At 47.1% G+C, this 20,119-nt stretch overlaps 1 protein-coding gene across 1 annotated transcript in view; it reads left to right on the top strand.

Moving 5' to 3' along the window:
• Positions 1 to 7,472: 7,472 nt before the first annotated feature.
• plxnd1 (plexin D1) overlaps positions 7,473 to 20,119 on the top strand; it is a gene marked incomplete at its 3' end in the record, with an annotated part of 127,196 nt that continues 114,549 nt past the window's right edge. The window contains exons 1-3 of the mRNA XM_078535998.1: positions 7,473 to 7,619; positions 11,015 to 11,191; positions 13,725 to 13,856. Coding sequence (XP_078392124.1) covers positions 7,473 to 7,619; positions 11,015 to 11,191; positions 13,725 to 13,856 — 456 coding nt within the window. The remainder of the gene's footprint in view (positions 7,620 to 11,014; positions 11,192 to 13,724; positions 13,857 to 20,119) is intronic.

Below are 20,119 nucleotides of genomic sequence, written 5' to 3'. Positions count from 1 at the left end.
TTGGGAAAAAATTGCAGGGAGATGGGGGAAGAAGCAAGGGAGTGAATGCAACTTCAAAAGAGCTGACACAGATTTGATGGGCCAAACGGCCTCATCCAACAATACACTCTTCTATCCCCGTGCTGTCCCTGTCCTGGGAGTGTTTGACGGGGACAGTGTAGAGCGAGCTTCACCCTGTATCTAACCCCATGCTCAACCTGCCCTGGAAGGCTTTGATGGGGACAGTGTAGAGGGAGCTTTACTCTGTATCTAACCCCGTGCTGTCCCTGTCCTGGAAGTGTTTGATGGGGCAGTGAAGAGGGAGCTTTACTCTGTATCTAACCCTATGCTGTGCCTGTCCTGGGAGTATTTGATGGGGTGAGACAAGAGGGAGCTTTACTCTGTATCTAACCCCGCATGGTACCTGTCCTGGGATTCTCTTGGGTCCAGTGTTTTAGTGTGGTTTTCTGTAGAATGTAACAGGTTATTGACTGGAAGATGAGGTCATATTTCTTGTTGACTAAGCCGAGGGCTGCCATTTCCTCTTTTTCTGCTGTGTGTTCCCCACACATTTCCTCTTGACCTTGTCTTCCTATTCTGATGGAAGTTGTTGGGGGATGAAAGTGCAGGATATCACAGGTCACTCCCTGTCACACCAAACCCCCTGCTCAGGAGAATAAAAGCCCCTTCCATTCGTCACTCAAACTAACTTCCTTCATGTAGTTATTGCAATATCTTGAATGAAACTTCTGACTTCCAACTTGTTGTCAAATCTCAATAACTTTAGTTTATTGTCAATTGTTCTCCTTGCACCAGTAAGTGAAATCTTCAGTTTTGGCCCCTCCCACTTCACTGTAAACACAGTTCTTTTCCATTCATTCATGGAATGTGGGCGTCGCTGGCTAGGCCAGCATTTATTGCCCATCCCTAATTGCCCTTGAGAAGATGGTGGTGAGCTGCCTCCTTGAACCGCTGCAGTCCATGTGATGTAGGTACACCCACAGTGCTGTTAGGAAGGGAGTTCCAGGATTTTGACCCAGTGACAGTGAAGGAACGGCGATATATTTCTAAGTCAGGATGGTGAGTGACTTGGAGGGGAACTTCCTGGTGGTGGCATTACCATCTATCTGCTGCCCTTGTCCTTCTAGATGGTAGTGGTCATGGGTTTGGAAGGTACTGTCAAAAGAGCCTTGGTGAATTCTTGCAGTGCATCTTGTAGATGGTGCACACTGCTGCTACTGTGTGTCGGTGGTGGAGGGAGTGAATGATTGTGGATTTGGTGCCAATCAAGCGGGCTGCTTTGTCCTGAATGGTGTCAAGCTTCTTGAGTGTTGTGGGAGCTGCACTCATCCAGGCAAGTGGGGAGTATTCCATCAAACTCCTGACTTGTGCCTTGTCGATGGTGGACAGGCTTTGGGGAGTCAGGAGGTGAGTTACTCATCGCAGGGTTCCTAGCCTCTGACCTGCTCTTATAGCCACAGTATTTATATGGCTAGTCCAGTTCAGTTTCTGGTCAATGGTCACCCCAAGGATGTTGATAGTAAGGGATTCGGTGATGGTAATGCCATTGAACATCAAGGGGCAATGGTTGGACTCTCTCTTGTTGGAGATGGTCATTGCCTGGCACTTGTGTGGCATGAATGTTACTTGCCACTTGTCAGCCCAAGCCTGGATATTGTCCAGGTCTTGCTGCATTTGGATATGGACTGCTTCAGTATCTGAGGAGTTGCGAATGGCACTGAACACTGTGAAATCATCAGCGAACATCCCCACTTCTGACCTTATGAGAGAGGGAAAGTATTTGATGAAGCAGCTGAAGATGGTTGGGCCTGGGACACTACCCTGAGGAACTCCTGCAGTGATGTCCTTGAGCTGAGATGAGTGACCTCCAACAACCACAACCATCTTCCTTTGTGCTAGGTATGACTCCAACCAGTAGAGAGTTTTCCCCCTGAGTCCCCTGTTTTCCCCACTTTTGCTGGGGCTCCTTGATGCCACACTCGGTCAAATGCTGCCTTGATGTCAAGGGCAGTCACTGTCACCTCACCTCGGGACTTGAGCTCTTTTGTCCATGTTTGAGCCAAGGCTGTAATGAGGTCAGGAGCTCAGTGGCCCTGGTGGAACCCAAACTGGGCATCAGTGAGCAGGTTATTGCTAAGCAAGTGCCGCTTTTACCATCATTTTACTGATGATCAAGAGTAGACTGATGGGGTGGTAATTGGCTGGGTTGTATTTGTCCTGCTTTTTGTGTACAGGACATACCTGGGCAATTTTCTACATAGCCAGGTAGATGCCAGTGTTGTAGCTGTACTGGAACAGCTTAGCTAGAGGTGCACCAAGTTCTGGAGCACCAGTCTTCAGTACTATTGCCGGAATATTGTCAGGGCCCATAGCCTTTGCAGTATCCAGTGCCTTCAGCCATTTCTTGATATCATGTGGAGTAAATCAAATTGGCTGAAGACCAGCATCTGTGATGCTGGGGACCTCTGGAGGAGGTCGAGATGGATCATCCACTTGGCACTTCTGGCTGAAGATTGTAGCAAATGCTTCTAATGTGTTGAAGTCCCCCATCATTGAGGGTGGGGATATGTGTGGAGCCTCCTCCTCCAGTGAGTTGTTTAATTGCCCACCAGCATTCACAACTGGATGTGGCAGGACTGCAGAGCTTAGATCTGACCCGTTGGTTGTGGTATCGCTTAGTTCTATCTATCACTTGCTGCTTATGCTGTTTGACATGCAAGTAGTCCTGTGTTGTAGCTTCACCAAGTTGACACCTCATTTTTAGGTATGCCTGGTGCTGCTCCTGGCATGCCCTCCTGCATTCTTCATCGAACCAGGGTTGATCCCCTGACTTGGTGGTAATGGTAGAGTGAGGGATATGCCAGGCCATGAGGTTACAGATTGTGTTCGAGTACAATTCTGCTGCTGCTGATGGCCCACAGCGCCTCATGGATGCCCAGTCTTGAGTTGCTAGATCTGTTTGAAATCTATCCCATTTAGCACAGTGGTAGTGCCACACAACACAATGGGGGGTATCCTCAATGTGAAGACGGGACTTCATCTCCACAACGACTGTGCAGTGGTCACTCCTACCGATACTGTCATGGACAGATGCATCTGTGCAGGCTGGTTGGTGAGGATGAGGTCAAGTATGTTTTTCCCCCTTGTTGGTTCCTTCACCACCTGCCGCAGACCCAGTCTAGCAGCTATGTCCTTTAGGACTCAGCCAGCTCAGTCAGTAGTGGTGCTATTGAGCCACTCTTGGTGATGGACATTGAAGCCCCCCACCCAGAGTACATTCTGCATCCTTGCCACCCTCAGTGCTTCCTCCAAATTGTGTTCAACGTGGAGGAGCACTGATTCATCAGCTGATATGGTTATGATTTCCCTAGAGGCTGATCACTTTTTAAAAGTTTCCCAGTGACCCACAGAAACAATCACATAGCAGGATTTCAAGTTTGAAGACATGCTGTGATACACAAACTAAAATCAACATCAGCTAAGCATTACTTGTCAGTAACTCATACACAAAAGCACCGAAAAAGTACACTGTTTCTGGCTTTTTACCATTTAGAAAGAATCCTGTTCTATCCATTTTAGGTCCAAAGTGGATGTCCTCACCTTTGCCTACACTGAAATCCATTTGCCACAATTTTGCCCATTCACTCACTCTCTCAATATCTCTTTGTAACATTATGCTTGTAACACTGCTCACACTGCCGCCTATCTTTGCATCATCAGCAAATTGGGATATGTGGTTTTCTATTCATCATCTAAGTTGTGAATGAATACAGTGAATAATTCAGGCTCCAACACAGATCCCTGTGGGACACTGCTGGTCACATCCTGTCAAATAGAGTATCTGGCCATTATCCCTACTCTCTGTCTCCTGTCGCTCAGCCAATTTCCTAACCAGGTCAATAATTTGCCTTCAATTCCATGGGCTTCAACTTTTTTTAACAGTGTCTTATGGGGAACTTTATCAGATGCCTTCTTGAAACCCACATAAATAACATGCATAGACATTCCCCAATACATACTTCAGTCACCTCTCCAAAAAATCTAATCAGGTTCATTAGGTATGACCTACACTTTACAAATCCATGCTGGCTCTCTATCAGCTGAAACTTTTCAATGTGTTTAGTCACCTTACCCTTAATTATAGACCCTATGAATCTCCCAAAAATAAATGTTAGCCAAACTGGTCCATAATTTCCTGGTTTCTCTCTCTCTCACCTTAAATTGTGGAGTGCCATGGGGAATTTTGCAATCTATTTCCATTTTCTGCACGTCTGCTGTTACCCCTCCCCAGTCCACCACATTCCCAGGATGATGGTAGGATTCCCCTTGTCCTTACCTTCCATCCCACAAGTCTCAGTATTCAATGATCATTCTCCACCATTTCTGCCACCTCCAGTGTGATGCTGCCACCAAACACATCTTCACACCAACCCCACCCCCCCACCCCCCACCCCGAAGGGACCGTTCCCCCGGGACACCCTGGTCCTCTCCTCAATCACTCCCAACACCTTATCCCCTTCCCTCAGCACCTTTCCATGCAAACACAGGGGTTGGAACACCTGCCCTGTTACCTCCTCTCTTCTCCTCGTCCAAGGTCCCAAACACTCCTCGGTGCACTGGGTTTGATGTCCACAATGTGGTTTTCTCCAGACTGGGAAGACAGAACACAAATTGGCTGGTCACTTTGTGGAACACCTCTGTTCAGTTCATAAGGGTGACCCTAAGCTTCCATTTTAACTCACTACTCCACTCCCACTCTGACCTCTGCTGTATTTCTCCAGTGAACAGCACCTTCATCTTTTAACAAGGCAACTCATGGCCTCTGGACTCAACATTGGGTTTAACAATTTCAGATAATAATATCTGCTCCCTGTTTTCAGACACCAGTTGCCGTTGATGATTCTGCTATTCACATTTACACGTCCTCTAGACTCATCTTAATTTTTGTTACTTCTTCCATGGCCTTTGGCTGGCATCAATATCCATTTTCCATTTAACCTCTCCAGTATTCCACCCTATCAGAGACTTTCCCTTTTGTTCATTCTCTGCCTCTGCATTTGCTTAAAAGTTGTTACATCTCAAACTTTTTCCAGTTCTGATAAAAAGTCATTGACCTGAAACAGTAACTCTGTTTTTCTCTTCACAGAGGCTGCCTGCCCTATTCAGTATTTCCAGCATGTTCTGTTTTTATTACTGTAACACTTCAGCCTGGCACAGTGGCGCCTCATCCTCTGTTACTGTAAAGTCTCATTTTTGTATGTTAGATTTCAATCCATGACTTCAATATATCAGCTTGTAAAGTTATACAATAATCCGTCAGCCTGGACTCTAACTTGTATGGCTGTTTGGTACCACAGCCCTTCAGAACTGTGGCATGATGTTTCCTAGCATTATAATGCTGCAACTTAGCTACAACCTGACATTCGAACAATACATTAGGAAAACTCTCCACATACTGGAGTCACACACATCACAAACAAAGATGATTGATGGAAGAAGGTCATTCATGGGGTAGCTGAAGATGTTGGGCCGAGGACATTACCCTGAGGAACTCATGCAGTGATGTCCTGGAGCTGAGATGATTGACCTCCAACAATCACAACCATCTTCCTTTGTGCTAGGTCTGACTCCAACCAGTGGAGAGTTTCCCCCCTGATTCCTAGTGACTCCAGTTTTGCTAGGGCTCCTTGATGCCACACTCGGTCAAATGCTGCCTTGATGTTAAAGGCAGTCACTCTCACCTCACCTCGGGAATTCAGCTCTTTTGTCCATGTATGGACCAAGGTTATAATGAGGTCAGAAGCTGAGTGGCCCTGGCAGAACCTAAGCTGAACATCAGTGAGCAGGTTATTGCTTATCAAGTGCCGCTTGATAGCACTGTTGCTGTCTCCTTCCATTACTTTACTGATGATCGAGAGTAGACTGATTGGGTGCTAATTGGCCGGGTTGTATTTGTCCTGCTTTGTGTATACAGGACATACCTGGGCAATTTTCCTCATAGCCGGGTAGATGCCAGTGTTGTAGCTGTACTGGAACAGTTTGGCTAGGGGCGTGGCAAGTTCTGGAGCACAAGTCTTCAGTACTATTGCTGGAATATTGTCAGTGTCCATAGCCTTTGCAGTATCCAGTGCCTTCAGCCGTTCCTTGATATCACGTGGAGTGAATCGAATTGGCTGAAGACTGGCATCTGTGATGCTGGGGACCTCCGGAGGGGCCGAGATGGATCATCCACTCGGCGCTTCTGGAACATTTTGCAAATTCTTCAGCCTTATCTTTTGCACTGATGTGCTGGGCTCCTCCATCATTGAGGATGGGGATAGTTGTGGAGCCTCCTCTTCCAGTGAGTTGTTTAATTGTCCACCACCATTCACGACTGGATGTGGCTGGACTGCACAGCTTAGATCTGATCTGTTGGTCGCGGAATCGCTTAGCTCTGTCTATCACTTGCTGCTTATGCTGTCTGACATACAAGTAGTCCTGTGTTGTAGCTTCACCAGTTGACACCTCATTTTTAGTTATGCCTGGTGCTGCTCCTGGCATGCCCTCCTGCACTCTTCATTGAACCAGGGTTGATCCCCTGGCTTGATGGTAATGGTAGAGTGGGGGATATGCCGGGCCATGAGGTTACAGATTGTGTTCAAGTATAATTCTGCTGCTGCTGATGGCCCACAGCACCTCGTGGACGCCCAGTCTTGAGATGCTGGATCTGTTCTGTGTTTGGCCCATTTAGCACCGTGATAGTGCCGCACAACATGATGGAATGTGAAGACGGGACCTTGTCTCCCCGAGGACTGTGCTGTGGTCACTCTTACCAATACTGTCATGGACAGATACATCTGTGACAAGTAAATTGTTGAGGACAAGATCAAGTAGGTTTTATCCTCATGGTGGCTCTCTCACCAGCTGCCGCAGACTCAGGCTGGCAGGTATGTCCTTCAGGAGTCAGCCAGCTGGGTCAGTAGTGGTGCCAGTGGGTCACCTCTCCCTTCCCATCAACCAGTCATCTAAACATTTCTTCCAGATGCTGCCGGACCTGCTGAGTATTTCCAGCATTTCCCATTTTTATTTCTGATTTCCAACATCTGCAATATTTTGCTCTTGCTGATCTATTGGCACACCGGGCTCACCAGAGAGTGTGTCTATCCCTTTGTGCATTTATTCTCATGTCTACAATGGGGTTACAATAAATCAGCATGATTGAATTTACAGAGGTCAATCAGGGAGTTTTAGATTAAATTAAGTGCAAGGGAAGACGATGAGGCCTATCTGTCTTGACCGTCCATAAGCCTATGTACCTCGATCACACCGTGACTGCCAATCCCCAGTGAGACCATCTCCTCACAGAAGCAAAATAAATCAGGAGAAGCTGTGGGAAATGCTGTCTAAAGGAGTCAGGCTCTAGGAGATCATGGTTAACCAGAATTCACCACAGCTTAAACAAAGTAACTACACATCTGACAGTGTGTTCCGGAATGTGTCCAAACCCAGATCCAAGGACTGTAGTGGAGATGACTCTTTGTGAAGAGAAATGGCTCCTCGTGAGCCATATTGTCTATTGGACAGTGGTCCTCACTCCCAGCTTGGTCAACATCAAGGGGGCAATTGAAACAGAGCGGAGGGTCAGAGGTGAAGACACAAGGTGTCACCAATTCCATCAAGGTGAAAAAGAGGGAAGAAAATCATGAGAAAGGGAAGTGAGATAAAAAAGGAAAGTAGAAAAACAGGTTGCCTCTGAGGAGGAAATGGTTCGGGTACAGTCAAGGTATATCCTCATGAGGGAGAAAGGGAGGACAAATAAATCTCGTTTTCTCTGGATGATAAAAATAATAAAAAGTAAGATGAAGCAGAAAAAGGTGATGGATGACAGATGATAATACAAATGAGAACCAGGCTGAATATAGGAAGTTCAGTGGGGAAGTGAAAAAAAAGCGAAGCAAAGAGAGAATATGAGAAGAGACTGGCAGCTAACAGAAAAGGGAACCCAAAAGTCCTCCATTGGCATATAAACTGTAAAAGGAGGAGTGAAGCTGATTAGGGGCTAGAAAGGGGATTTACACACGAAGGCAGGGGGCATGGTGAATGAGTACTTCGCATCCAACTTTACCAAAGGAAGAAGATGCCGCCAAAGTCATTGTGAAAGAGGAGGTAGTTAAGACACTGAATGGGCTAAACTGATAAAAAGGAAATATTGGAAAGCCTGGCCATACTCAAAGTTGATAAGTCACCAAGACTGGATGGAATACCCAAGGACGCTGGGAGAAATAGGGGTGAAAATTGCAGAGGTACTGGCTGTAATATCCCAAAGCTCCTTAGATACAAGAGTGATGCCAGAGGATTGGAGTACTGAAAATGTTACCCCCTTGTTCAAAAAAGGGTGTAAGGTTAAACCCAGCAACTCCAGGCCAATTCGGTTAACCTCTATGGTGGGGAAACTTTTAGAAACTATAATCCAGGACAAAATTTAACAGTCACTTGAACAAGTCTGGATTAATTAAGGAAAGCCAATGTGGACTTGTTAAAGGCAAACTGTGTTTAACTAACATGATTGAAACTTTTTGGTGAGAAAATGGGGAGGGTTGATGCAGGCGATGCTGTTGATGTGGTGTACATGGACTTCTGAGAGGCATTGATACAGTGTCACACAACAGACTTGTGAGCAAAAGTATAGACCATGGAATAAAAGGGACAGATGTAAGATGGGTACAAAATTAACTGATTGATGGGAAACAGAGAGTAGTGGTGAACAGTTGTTTTTCGGGCTGGAGATAGGTTTATAGTGGAATTCCCCAGGGATCAGTGTTATGATGTTCCTGATATATATTAATGACCTAGATCTTGGTGTACAGGACACAATTTCAAAATTTGTGGATGACATGAAACTTGGAAGTATTGTGAACTGTGAGGAGGAGAGTGTAGAACTTCAAAAGGACTTAGACTTGTTTGTGGAATGGCAGACAAGTGGCAGGTGAAATTTAATCCAAACAAGTGTGAAGTGATTCATTTTGATAGGAAGAACACAGAGAGACAATATAAAATAAAGGGCACAATTCTAAAGGGGGTGCATGAGCAAAGAGACCTGGGTGTATAAATCATTGAAGATGGCAGGACAAATTGAGAGCGTGATTGATAAAACATACAACATCCTGGACTTTATCAATAGGGACATAGAGTACAAATGTAAGGAGTTTATGTTAAACCCGTATAAAACACTGGTTCAGCCTCAACTGGAGTATTGTGTCCAGTTCTGGGCACCACATTTTAGGAAGTATCTGCTTGGAGAAGAGAAGGTTGAGAGGAGATTTGATAGAGGCGTTCAAAATCATGGACAGGGATTTAAGGTAATCGGTAAAAGAAGCAATGGCGACTGAGGATAAACCTTTTCACCATCGAGTGGTTAGAATCCGGAATGTGCTGTTTGAAAGTGTGGTGGAGGTAGATTCAATCAAGACTTTCAAAAGAGAATTGGATCATTATCTGGAGGAAAGTAGTTTCAGTCTTATGGGGGTAAAGCTGCAGAATGGGATTAACTGAGCTGCTCTTGCATTAACACGATGGGCAGAATGGTCTCCTTCTGTACTGTAATCATTCTATGATTCTATAAAAGGAGGAAAGTTGGGATTCAGAACTGGTTCAGGGACTCCTCAGGTAACAATTGAGAGCAGCATTGGCAAGGTATTCGTCCATCTCCTGAATCACTGAGGAACACTGGGACGGTGGTCAACAACCTTAAAGAGGGGGACAGATAAATGAAGAGATAAAAGCTCCTGAGGGTGAATTGTAATTGGGTTGTGTTCTTGGGATGGCTGTGTGGTTAAAAAAAAAGCATTCCCTACATAGCCAAGAGCTGGGATTTTTCCAGACTGAACAAACTTTCTGCAGGAGGGTCCCAGGAGACAATGTTTCAAATGTGAAGGCAGTGTTGATCCCTTGGCCTGGGTATAAGATGGCGTAGCTCCTGGGCTTTTGGGTATTGGATGTGGGCCCCGGGAGAGAGGGCATGAGCCCTGGGAGAGGGAGTGTGGGCCCTGGGAGAGAGAGTGTGGGCCCTGGGAGAGGGGGTGTGGTTCCCTGGGAGAGAGGGTATGGGCCCTGGGAGAGGGTGTGGCCCCTGGGAGAGGCGGTGTGGCCCCTGGGAGAGGCGGTGTGGGCCCTGGGAGAGGGTGTGGCCCCTGGGAGAGGGGGTGTGGGCCCTGGGAGAGAGGGTGTGGGCCCTGGGAGAGGGGGTGTGGGACCTGGGAGAGGGGGTGTGGTTCCCTGGGAGAGAGGGTGTGGGCCCTGGGAGAGAGGGTGTGAGCCCTGGGAGAGAGGGTATGGCCCCTGGGAGAGGCGGTGTGGCCCCTGGGAGAGGGGGTGTGGGCCCTGGGAGAGGGGGTGTGGGCCCTGGGAGAGAGGGTGTGGGCCCTGGGAGAGGGGGTGTGGGACCTGGGAGAGGGGGTGTGGGACCTGGGAGAGGGGGTGTGGGACCTGGGAGAGGGAGTGTGGGCCCTGGGAGAGAGGGTGTGGGCCCTGGGAGAGGGGGTGTGGGCCCTGGGAGAGGGGGTGTGGGCCCTGGGAGAGAGGGTGTGGGCCCTGGGAGAGGGGGTGTGGGCCCTGGGAGAGGGGGTGTGGGCCCTGGGAGAGGGGGTGTGGGCCCTGGGAGAGGGGGTGTGGTTCCCTGGGAGAGGGGGTGTGGGCCCTGGGAGAGAGGGTGTGGGCCCTGGGAGAGAGGTTGTGGGCCCTGGGAGAGGGGGTGTGGGCCCTGGGAGAGAGGGTGTGGGCCCTGGGAGAGGGGGTGTGGGCCCTGGGAGAGACGGTGTGGGCCCTGGGAGAGGGAGTGTGGGCCCTGGGAGACGGGGTGTGGGCCCTGGGAGAGAGGGTGTGGGCCCTGGGAGAGGGGGTGTGGGCCCTGGGAGAGGGGGTGTGGGCCCTGGGATAGGGGTTTGGAGGCTCCCAGAGAGGGTGTGTGGCCCGGGGGAGGGGCTTTGAAGCTCCCGGACAGGGTGTGAACTGACTGCCTTTCCATTTGTTTTTGCAGCTGCAGAATGAACAGTTGGACTGCGGAGCTGCTCACCTACAACATCCACTCTCCATCAAGCGCCCATTGCAAACGTGGCCAATCTTCATTGAGCAGGGCCTGACCTCAGTGGCAGTGTCGAGGGTGAATAACCACACGGTGGTGTTTCTGGGCACAGCCAGCGGGCAGCTGCTGAAGGTAGGTCACTATCTGGGCATTCCCCACAGTGTGCGTCAGCGGTTCTCTCCTCTCCCTCTCTGTGCCACACAGCTGCAGCCCCAGTGGACTCTGGTTCCCACGTCTCCTGAAACCACATCCAGTGCTCCCGGGGGCAAGTCACTCATCGATTTACCTCCCCCCCCAACCCCCACCACCAACCATCATTCATTCCTCGAGGGGAGGCAACCTGCTGCCTGCTTCCCTTCAAATGCTCTCCTGCCTGATGTGTAGGTTCAGGGGAGCAGAGTGTGACCAACCCTGAGCCCTAAACATCGAGACTGAGTTCCTGCTCACCCTGTGCTATTGGGGTCTATAGTTCACTTCGGCTGGGTGTAGGCTGATTAAAGGTTGCTCTTAGAGCTGTTCCAACATTGCTGAATACAAGTGTCAACTGGGGCTCAATTGGGAGCACATTCACCCCTCAGTCAGACAGTTATGGGCTCAGGCCTGTCAAAGACTTGAACACACAATATAGCCTAATATAGCAGGACAGCACTGAGGGAGCACCGCACTGTTAGAGGTGCCCTCTTTTGAATAAGACATTAAACTAAGGCCCTATCAGCCCTTTCAGGAGGATTTAAGAGATTCTGCGGCACTATTTTGAAGAGCAGGCATATTATCTGGGCCAATATTTATCACTTAAGGTCACAGACAGATTATCTGGACATGATCACATTGCTGTTTGTGGGATCTTACTGTGCACACATCGCCTGCTGTATTTCATACATTACAACAGTGACTACACTTCAAAAGTGCTTCATTGGCTGTGAGGCACTTTGAGACGTCCTGAGGTCATGAAAGGAAGTTCTTTAAAAAGTCTATCAGGACCCTCAATATCAACAAATTAAGATGTCAGTGAATGGGAAGAGGCACTCATATCTGCTCCCTCCCCTCCCCTCCCCCTCTCCTGGAGGCTCCATATTAATGGTGCACTTGTGCAGCCTATAAAGACAGACATTTTGGCACAGACGCCCAGAATCCAGCCCCTCATACAGTGGCTGGTGCAGCTGAATTTGCTCCTGATTATGGTTTGGAAGTTGGTTAGGTGACGCTGACTGAATTATTAACCCTCTCTCTGACATAGCCTGGCCTCAGAGTAACTGTGTCTCTCCCAGGCTGTTATCAATCTGGGGCCTGTTAACACACCAGGGGCCAGTGCGATTGCAATGCACAATAAATGGCACTGTTCGCAGCTTCACTTGCACACGAGACTCTATCCACACTTCCTGTGCCCCTCTCTCTTTTCAACATCATAGCAGTCAGTGCTTCTTTTCCAAATCTCCATCTGAACACACTTCCTCCCCCTCTCGTTATCCTCCCAACATCGTTACCAGGACTCAATGCTTTGTTTGCTCAACTTTTTCATCCTTTTTCAGAGCCTAGAAGCTTCCTTCCTTTAAAGCTGCCTTCCTCTTGCAATCAAGAACTCTCTGAGAAAATCAATGCTACATGTCACACAGTCGCTGTTTCCTGATGATCTCTTGCTCTCTCTTAGTCCTTGTTGCCTGTAAGCTGGGAGCATGGCTGTCCCAATTTAAAAACAAGAGTTTTTGTTTGACACTGCCTCTTCAATATGCAGTGACTCAACAGGTCACAGTCTCACTCTGTCACTCTACACAACACAGAGACAAGGAGCTGCTCAGTCATTTGTCAGCATGTGGACTGGATTGGTTCAGACATCCTGTCTACTCAAGCTCCTGGACCAGTTCCACATTGTGCACTGACATAAAACTGGTCAAAGGTTCCAGGGAATAGGCAAGTCAAACCATCTGTGAATGGATGCCAGGAAGCAGCGATACACGGAAGATGCAGTAAACCAAAAGCTCACTACAAATTAATCTGCAGGAGGGCCCTGATATTCTTTTGCTATCAACAAAAATCACTGGAATTGCCTTCAGACCCTGAAGGCTCAAAGCTCTCCGACAACAACTTGTATTTATATAGCATCTTTAACATCAGATAACACCTCAAGGTGCTTCACAGCAGCGGAATAAGGCAAAATTTGACACTGAGCTACAAAAGGAGATATTAGGTCAGATGAGCAAAAGCTTGGCCGATGAGGTAAGTATTGAGGAGTGTCATAAAGGAGGAAAGTGAGGCGGAGAGGCATAGGGAGGGAATTCCAGAGCCTAGGGCCTTGACAACTGAAGGCCCAAGTGGAACGATTCAAATCGGAATGGTCAAGGGGCCTGACTTAGAGGAGTGCAGATATCTCAGAGGGGATGGAGGAGATTGGAAGGGATTGGATGGTATGGTCAACCACATCAAAGGCTGCAGACAGCTTGAGAAGAATGAGGGGGGGATAGTTTGACATTGTCACAGTCACATAGGATGTCATTGGTGACTTTGATAAGAGTCATCAGTACAGTGACAGGGACAGAAACCTGACTGGAGGAATGTTCTATGATCCTCTGGACCCTTGCTCTCCGTACATTAGCTGGGAAAGAAACTCTGAGGTAACACTATCTGAACTGACAAGAGCTGTCCTGACCACTTGACTCCATCTTTCCAGCTAAATTTACGGAGCGATCTCTCGATTGGGAAGAGGGAACTGCTTCTAGTGGCGCCAGGTGAGCCCGTCCATCAGCTCATGCACTTTGACCCTATGGACGAGACCTATCTCTATGTCATGACTACTTACCAGGTGAGTGTCATGGGTACAGTCATCAGGTACAGTATCCAACGCTTGTAAATTGGTTGTTTGCATGTTGGGAATCGGATGGTGCACAAGTTAATCAATAGTTTCCACACTCACACATTGCTCAGTGTGTCATATCAGACCAGCCAGTGTTCACAGGGACAGAGACACCAGCCAGTGTTCACAGGGACAGAGACACCAGCCAGTGTTCACAGGGACAGAGACACTATCCAGTATTCACATGGACAGATACACCAGCCAGTGTTCACATGGACAGAGACACCAGCCAGTGTTCACAGGGACAGAGACACCATCCAGTATTCACATGGACAGATACACCAGCCAGTGTTCACATGGACAGCGACACCACCCAGTGTTCACATGGACAGCTACACCAGCCAGTGTTCACATGGACAGATACACCAGCCAGTGTTCACATGGACAGATACACCAGCCAGTGTTCACATGGACAGATACACCAGCCAGTGTTCACATGGACAGATACACCAGCCAGTATTCACATGGACAGATACACCAGCCAGTGTTCACATGGACAGATACACCAGCCAGTGTTCACATGGACAGATACACCAGCCAGTGTTCACATGGACAGATACACCAGCCAGTGTTCACATGGACAGAGACACCAGCCAGTGTTCACATGGACAGATACACCAGCCAGTGTTCACATGGACAGATACACCAGCCAGTGTTCAACAGGGACAGATACACCAGCCAGTGTTCACAGGGACAGATACACCAGCCAGTGTTCACATGGACAGATACACCAGCCAGTGTTCACATGGACAGATACACCAGCCAGTGTTCACATGGACAGATACACCAGCCAGTGTTCACAGGGACAGATACACCAGCCAGTGTTCACATAGACAGATACACCAGCCAGTGTTCACATGGACAGATACACCAGCCAGTGTTCACATGGACAGAGACACCAGCCAGTGTTCACAGGGACAGATACACCAGCCAGTATTCACATGGACAGATACACCAGCCAGTGTTCACATGGACAGATACACCAGCCAGTGTTCACATGGACAGAGACACCAGCCAGTGTTCACATGGACAGATACACCAGCCAGTGTTCACATGGACAGATACACCAGCCAGTGTTCAACAGGGACAGATACACCAGCCAGTGTTCACAGGGACAGATACACCAGCCAGTGTTCACATGGACAGATACACCAGCCAGTGTTCACATGGACAGATACACCAGCCAGTGTTCACATGGACAGATACACCAGCCAGTGTTCACAGGGACAGATACACCAGCCAGTGTTCACATGGACAGATACACCAGCCAGTGTTCACATGGACAGATACACCAGCCGGTGTTCACATGGACAGATACACCAGCCGGTGTTCACATGGACAGAGGCACCAGGCAGTGTTCACATGGACAGATACACCAGCCAGTGCTCATATGGACTGAGACACCAGCCAGTGTTCACATGGACAGAGACACCAGCCAGTGTTCACAGGGACTGAGACACCAGCCAGTGTTCACAGGGACTGAGACACCAGCCAGTGTTCACAGGGACTGAGACACCAGCCAGTGTTCACAGGGACTGAGGCACCAACCAGTGTTCACAGGGACTGAGGCACCAACCAGTGTTCACAGGGACTGAGACGCCAGCCAGTGTTCACAGGGACTGAGACACCAGCCAGTGTTCACAGGGACTGAGGCACCAACCAGTGTTCACAGGGACTGAGACACCAGCCAGTGTTCACAGTGCTCACATGGAAAGAGACACCAGCCAGTGTACAAAGGGACTGAGAGACAATCCAGTGTTCGCAGGGACTGAGAGATGAGCTAGTGTACACAGTTACAGAGACAGCAGCCAGTGTCCACATGGACAGAGACACCAGCCAGTGTACACAGTTACAGAGACAGCAGCCAGTGTTGACATGGACAGAGACACCAGCCAGCATTCACAGGGACTGAGAGACTAGCCAGTGTTCACAGTTACGGAGATAGTAGCCAGTGTTGACGGTTACAGAGTTCCAGTCACTATTGTCAGGTACAGGCGCACCTACATCCAGTTTGGTGTTGTGTGAGTGGATAGTGTCAGTGCGCTGAAATGGTGAAGCTAACTCTACTCCCATCTCATCATCATTAGCAGAGGGACCTTGGACATACCCTGCTCATTCCGTTTCTTTGAGATCAGAAACATCAGTGACTTGGAGAGCACAGCTGGTTAGTGTCAGTACTCAGAGAGTCAGCCAAACAGAACACAGAGAGAGTAACCACACTACTGTGTACCATAGCACATTAAAGGTCATATACCTAGAGGGTTAGCTGGACCCCTCAATTAGATTCCAGTCTGTAACTCATTCCCGGGTATCTGTTATTCTATATATAAACAACACCGAACCCCTCGATTAGATTCCGGTCTAAAATTCATTCCCAGGTATCTGTTATTCTATATATAAACCACCCCGAACCCCTCAATTATATTCCAGTCTGTAACTCACTCCTGGGTATCTGTTATTCTAGATATAAACCATCCGAACTTCTCGATTTGATTCCAGCCTGTAACTCACTCCCGGGTATCTGTTATTCTATATATAATCCACCCGAACCCCTCGATTAGATTACAGTCTGTAATTCACTCCTGGGTATCTGTCATTCTATAAATAAACCACCCAAACACCTCAATTAGATTCTGGTCTGTAACTCACCCCTGGGTATCCGTTATTCGATAAATAAACCACCCCGAACCCCTCCAGTAGATTCCGGTCTGTAACTCACTCCCGGGTATCTGTTATTCAATATATAAACCACCCCGAACCCCTCGATTAGATTCCGGTCTAAAATTCATTCCCAGGTATCTGTTATTCTATATATAATCCACCCGAACCCGAACCCCTCGATTAGATTACAGTCTGTAATTCACTCCTGGGTATCTGTCATTCTATAAATAAACCACCCAAACACCTCAATTAGATTCTGGTCTGTAACTCACCCCCGAGTATCCATTATTCGATAAATAAACCACCCCGAACCCCTCCAGTAGATTCCGGTCTGTAACTCACTCCCGGGTATCTGTTATTCAATATATAAACCACCCCGAACCCCTCGATTAGATTCCAGTCTGTAACTCACTCCCGGGTATCTATTATTATATATATAAACCAACCAAACCCCTCGATTAAATTTCGGTCTATAACTTACTCCTGGGTATATGTTATTCTATGTATAAACCACCCGAATCCCTCGATTAGATTCCAGTCTGTAACTCACTCCCAGGTATGTTATTCTATATGTAAATCCCCTGAATCCCTTGATTAGATTCCAGTCTGTAACTCATTACTGAGTATGTTATTCTATATATAAACCCCCTGAATCCCTTGATTAGATTCCAGCCTGTAACTCACTCCCGGGTATGTTATTCTATATGTAAATCCCCTGAATCCCTCGATCAGATTCCGGTCTGAAACTCACTCCTGGGTATCTGTTATTCCATATATAAACCACCCCGAACACTTCGATTAGATTCCAGCCTGTAACTCACTCCTGGGTATCTGTTATTCTATATATAAACCACCCAAACCCCTCGATTAGATTCCGGTCTATAACTCACTCCCAGGTATCTGTTATTCTATATATAAACCACCCAAACCCCTCGATTAGATTTCGGTCTGTAACTCACTCCCGGGTAATTGTTACTGTATACATAAACCGCCTGAACTCCTCGATTAGATTCCAGTCTGTAACTCACGCCCGGTTATCTGATTTTCTACATATAAACCAACCGAACTCCTCAATCAGATTCCTGTCGGTAACTCACTCCTGCGTATCTGTTATTCTCTATATAAACCACCCGAACTCCTCGATTAGATTCCGGTCTATAACTCACTCCTGGGTATCTGTTATTCTCTGTATAAACCACCCGAACCCCTCGATTAGATTCCAGCCTGTAACTCACTCCTGGGTATCTGTTATTCTATATATAAACCACCCCGACCACCTCGATTAGATTCCAGCCTGTAACTCACTCCTGGGTATCTGTTATTCGATATATAAACCACCCCGAACACCTAGATTAGATTCCAGACTCTAACTCACTCCTGGTTTATCTGTTATTCTATATATAAACCACCCCGAACCCCTTGATTAGATTCCAATCTGCAACTCACCCCTCGGGTATCTGTTATTCTAAATATAAACCACCCAAACTCCTCGATTAGATTCCGGTCTGTAACTCACTCCCAGGTATCTGTTATTCTATAGATAAACGATCCCAAACCCCTCAATTAGATTTCAAACTGTAACTCACTCCTGAATATCTGTTATTCTATATATAAACCACCCAAACCCCTTGATTAGATTCCATTCTGTAACTCACTCCCGGGTATCTGTTATTCAATATATAAACCACCCCGAACCCCTCGATTAGATTCCAGTCTGTAACTCACTCCCGGGTATCTATTATTCTATATATAAACCAACCAAACCCCTCGTTTAGATTTCGGTCTATAACTTACTCCTGGGTATATGTTATTCTATATATAAACCCCCTGAATCCATCGATTAGATTCCAGTCTGTAACTCACTCCCGGATATCCGTTATCCTATATATAAACCACACCGAACACCTCAATTAGATTCCAGTCTGTAACTCACTCCAGGGTATCTGTTATTCTATATATAAACCACCCAAACCCCTCGATTAGATTCCAGTCTATAACTCACTCCCGGGTATCTGTTATTCTATATATAAACCACCACGAACCCCTCGATTAGATTCCAGTTTGTAAATCACTCTCGGGTAACTCTCATTCTATATATAAACCACCCGAACCCCTCGATTAAATTCCGGTCTATAACTTACTCCTGGGTATCTGTTATGCTTTATATAAACCACCCGAACCCCTTGATTAGAGTCCAGTCTGTAACTCACTCCCAGGTATCTGTCATTCTATAAATAAACCACCCAAACACCTCAATTAGATTCTGGTCTGTAACTCACCCCCGGGTATCCGTTATTCGATAAATAAACCACCCCGAACCCCTCCAGTAGATTCCGGTCTGTAACTCACTCCCGGGTATCTGTTATTCAATATATAAACCACCCCGAACCCCTCGATTAGATTCCAGTCTGTAACACACTCCCGGGTATCTATTATTCTATATATAAACCAACCAAACCCCTCGTTTAGATTTCGGTCTATAACTTACTCCTGGGTATATGTTATTCTATACATAAACCCCCTGAATCCCTCGATTAGATTCCAGCCTGTAACTCACTCCCGGTATGTTATTCTATATGTAAATCCCCTGAATCCATCGATTAGATTCCAGTCTGTAACTCACTCCCGGATATCTGTTATCCTATATATAAACCACACCGAACACCTCAATTAGATTCCAGTCTGTAACTCACTCCAGGGTATCTGTTATTCTATATATAAACCACCCAAACCCCTCGATTAGATTCCAGTCTATAACTCACTCCCGGGTATCTGTTATTCTATATATAAACCACCACGAACCCCTCGATTAGATTCCAGTCTATAACTCACTCCCGGGTATCTGTTATTCTATATATAAACCACCCTGAACCCCTCGATTAGATTCCAGTCTGTAAATCACTCCTGGGTATCTGTTATTCTATATATAAACGACCCAAACCCCTCAATTAGATTACAGTCTGTAACTCACTCCTGGGTTTCTGTTATTCTATATATAAACCATTCCGAGCCACTCGATCAGATTCCGGTCTGTAACTCACTCCCGGGTAATTGTTATTGTATACATAAACCGCCTGAACTCCTCGATTAGATTCCAGTCTGTAACTCACACGCGGTTATCTGTTATTCTATATATAAACCAACCGAACTCCTCAATCAGATTCCGGTCTGTAACTCACTCCTGGGTATCTGTTATTGTATATATAAACCCCCTGAATCCCTCGATCAGATTCCAGTCTGTAACTCACTTCCGGATATCGGTAATTCTATATATAAACCACCCAAACACCTCGATTAGATTCCAGTCTGTAACTCACTCCCAGGTAGCTGTTATTCTATATATAAACCACCCGGAACCCCTTGATTAGAGTCCAGTCTGTAACTCACGCACGAATATCTATTATTCTATATATAAACCACACGGAACCCCTTGATTAGATTCCAATCTGTAAGTTACTCCCGGGTATCTGTTATTCTATATATAAACCACCCAAACCCCTCGATTAGATTCCAGTTTGTAACTCACTCCTGGGTATCTGTTATTCTATATA

The sequence above is a fragment of the Cetorhinus maximus genome, unplaced genomic scaffold (assembly GCF_964194155.1).
Source record: "Cetorhinus maximus unplaced genomic scaffold, sCetMax3.hap1.1 HAP1_SCAFFOLD_807, whole genome shotgun sequence".
Lineage (NCBI taxonomy): Eukaryota > Metazoa > Chordata > Chondrichthyes > Lamniformes > Cetorhinidae > Cetorhinus > Cetorhinus maximus.
Note: the sequence above shows the minus strand (reverse complement) of the source record. Positions and strands in the feature narration are given on the sequence as shown.